Source organism: Salvelinus sp. IW2-2015, unplaced genomic scaffold (genome assembly GCF_002910315.2).
Source record: "Salvelinus sp. IW2-2015 unplaced genomic scaffold, ASM291031v2 Un_scaffold3085, whole genome shotgun sequence".
In the NCBI taxonomy this organism is placed as follows: Eukaryota; Metazoa; Chordata; class Actinopteri; order Salmoniformes; family Salmonidae; genus Salvelinus; species Salvelinus sp. IW2-2015.
This window is the reverse complement of record NW_019944376.1, coordinates 62,406-65,661: the sequence shown is the minus strand read 5'-3', so window position 1 is coordinate 65,661 and position 3,256 is coordinate 62,406. Positions and strand designations below refer to the sequence as shown.

Below are 3,256 nucleotides of genomic sequence, written 5' to 3'. Positions count from 1 at the left end.
AGTTAGGGGACAGGGTTAGAGTTAGAAGTTAGGGGACAGGGTTAGAGTCCGAAGTTAGGGGACAGGGTTAGAGTCCGAAGTTAGGGGACAGGGTTATGGTTAAGGGTTAGAGATTAGGGTTACATTTTAGGGTTAGAAGTTAGGGGACAGGGTTAGAGTCCGAAGTTAGGGAACAGGGTTAGAGTCCGAAGTTAGGGTACAGGGTTAGAGTTAGAAGTTAGGGGACAGGGTTAGAGTCCGAAGTTAGGGAACAGGGTTAGAGTTAGAAGTTAGGGAACAGGGTTAGAGTTTGAAGTTAGGGGACAGGGTTATGGTTATGGGTTAGGGGTTAAGGGTTAGGGTTAGAAGTTAGGGGACAGGGTTAGGGATTAGGGGTTAAGGGTTATGGTTATGGGTTAGGGGTTAAGGGTTAGGGTTAGGGTTACATTTTAGGGTAAGGGGTTACGAACAGGCATTATTATTATATTCTTATAGTGTCAGTATAAAACATGTTAAATGTTCACCAGACTCACTTCCTTTGGAAAGGTGATGCTTTGTCCTGCTCCTCAGTTTGGTCCTGGAAAACACAGATACTGTTATATAACTAAAATTTACAGTTTGTTTCAAAAGCATTGGGGAAATAGCATGTGATACATTTTCACAAAACTCAAAACAGATCATCAAAAAGGCAGTCGTTTCAAAACTCATTTTCAATTGACTAAGGACAACACAAAATCAGTCACTTTTTCACTAAACTTAATCAGTGTTTCATCTAGAAATAAGTTGCAATACATGTTTATATAAAGGGTTAGGTCCAGGCTCTGTGATACGTGTTTATATAAAGGGTTAGGGTTAGGTCCAGGCTCTGTGATACGTGTTTATATAAAGGGTTAGGGTTAGGTCCAGGCTCTGTGATACATGTTTATATAAAGGGTTAGGGTTAGGTCCAGGCTCTGTGATACNGGCTCTGTGATACATGTTTATATAAAGGGTTAGGGTTAGGTCCAGGCTCTGTGATACATGTTTATATAAAGGGTTAGGTCCAGGCTCTGTGATACGTGTTTATATAAAGGGTTAGGTCCAGGCTCTGTGATACATGTTTATATAAAGGGTTAGGGTTAGGTGGAGGCCCTGTGATACATGTTTATATAAAGTAATTCCCTTTCACAATGCAATGCTCACATTACTTTTGGTATGATTCTCTTCTCATTTGTTAAAATATATTTTACTATTACTTAATCTGACTTCTCTACAGATTTAAAAAACGACATAATGAAAATGTCTGTGAAGAAGAAACATAAAATATGATTTAAACTGTAATGTACTATTATGATTTTCCTTCACAGTAAGTAAAACAAAAAGCTGATTGACCAGATCAGAGATGTACTCTATGTAACAAATGCATCCTCTGTACAGTAAAACAACTGCATCCTCTGTACAATAAAACAACTGCATCCTCTGTACAGTAAAACAACTGCATCCTCTGTACAGTAAAACAACTGCATCCTCTGTACAGTAAAACAACTGCATCCTCTGTACAGTAAACATTTGTTGGGATCTTTTTGATGGTGGACAAAGTTAAAATGTGTTCCATTTTGAGTTTGCATCCCAATATTACACTTTATGTACATCACACGTTTGACATAGAGACACCGGCTTTCGTGAGTTTTTAATTTTTTTAATAATCTTTATAAATTATGAAAAATATGAATAACATTCCACCCATGAGGAAAAGTAGGGTGCTTTGATCATTGACTGCAGGAAAGGGCTATTTAGCAGACTTATTCAAAGCAGAGGTTGAAACCTAAATTATTTTCCAATCATTTCGTTCTGAACAGAATTTCTTTCATTCCGTTCCAATGTTCCGACCAGCAAAATAAAGTTCTGAATCGGTTTGATCCCCGATAAAGTACCGGTTTATTTCAAACCTCTGAATATGATGTTTATTTACATTTAGCTTGACATTAAATGACTTCACCAATCAGTGTGGATAAAGCAGCTGCTATGGAGTGGGCAAGCTATCTCCTCGTTTTATACATGCGCAATGAACCGACAAGTGAATGCCGCAACAAATACAATTTTATTTGTCACATGCGCCGAATACAACAGGTACAACCTTACAGTGAAATGCTTCTTAACCAACAAAGTTGTAAGAAAATAGAGTTACGAAAATATTTACTAAATAAACTAAAGTAAAAAAAATTAACACAATAAAATAACAATATCGAGGCTATATACAGGGGGTACGGGTACCGAGTCAATGTACTGGTTAGTCGAGGTAATTTGTACTTGTAGGTAGGGGTAAAGTGACTATGCATAGATAATAAACAGCGAGTAGCAGCAGTAGTGTAAAAACAAAGGGGGGGGGTAATGCAAATAGTCCGGGTGGCCATTTGATCAGCAGTCTTAAGGCTTGGAGGTAGAAGCTGTTAAGGAGCTTTTGGACTTGGCACTCCGGTACTGCAGAGAGAACAGTTTATGACTTGGGAGTCTTTGACAACTTTTTGGGGCCTTCCTATAGAGGTAGAGTATAGAGTTCCTGGATGGCAGGAAGCTTGGCCCCATGATGTACTGGGCCGTACGCACTACCCTCTGTAGCAACTTACAGTCGGATGCCGAGCAGTTGCAATGCCAGGCGGTGATGCAACAGGTCAGGATGCTCTTGATGGTGCAGCTGTAGAACTTTTTGAGGATCTGGGGACTCTTACAAAATCTTTTCAGTTTCCTGAGACTGACATTTTTTATTTGTTACTTTACCCCTACCAACATTTGTTACATGTAGGTAGGGGTAAAGTGAATATAGATAACTGTCTTGATATGTTTGCACCATGATAGTTTGTTGGTGATGTGGACACCAAGGAACTTTGAACTTTCGATCTGCACCACTACAGCCCCGTCGATGTTAATGGGGGCCTGTTCGACCCTCCTTTTCCTGTAGTCCACGGTCAGTTCCTTTGTCTTGCTCACATTGAGGGAGAGGTTGTTGTCTTGGCACCACGCTGCCAGGTCTCTGACCTCCTCCCTATAGGCTGTCTCATTGTTGTCGGTGAACGTCAGCAAACTTAATGAGAGTGTTGGAGTCGTGCTTGGCCACGCAGTCGTGGGTTAATGAGGTAGTTGGATGGGCTATTTACAGATGGGCTATGTACAGGTGCAGTGATCTATGAGCTGCTCTGATAGCTGGTGCTTAAAGTTAGTGAGGGAGATATGAGTCTCCAGCTTCAGTGATTTTTGCAGTTCGTTCCAGTCATTGGCAGCAGAGAACTGGAAGAAAAGG

General features: G+C 40.4%; 1 protein-coding gene across 1 annotated transcript in view; it reads right to left on the bottom strand.

Annotated features, from left to right (window-relative positions):
* lad1 (ladinin) overlaps positions 1–3,256 on the bottom strand; it is a gene marked incomplete at its 3' end in the record, with an annotated part of 63,946 nt that overhangs the window by 2,430 nt on the left and 58,260 nt on the right. The window contains exon 7 of the mRNA XM_070440865.1: positions 513–556. Coding sequence (XP_070296966.1) covers positions 513–556 — 44 coding nt within the window. The remainder of the gene's footprint in view (positions 1–512; positions 557–3,256) is intronic.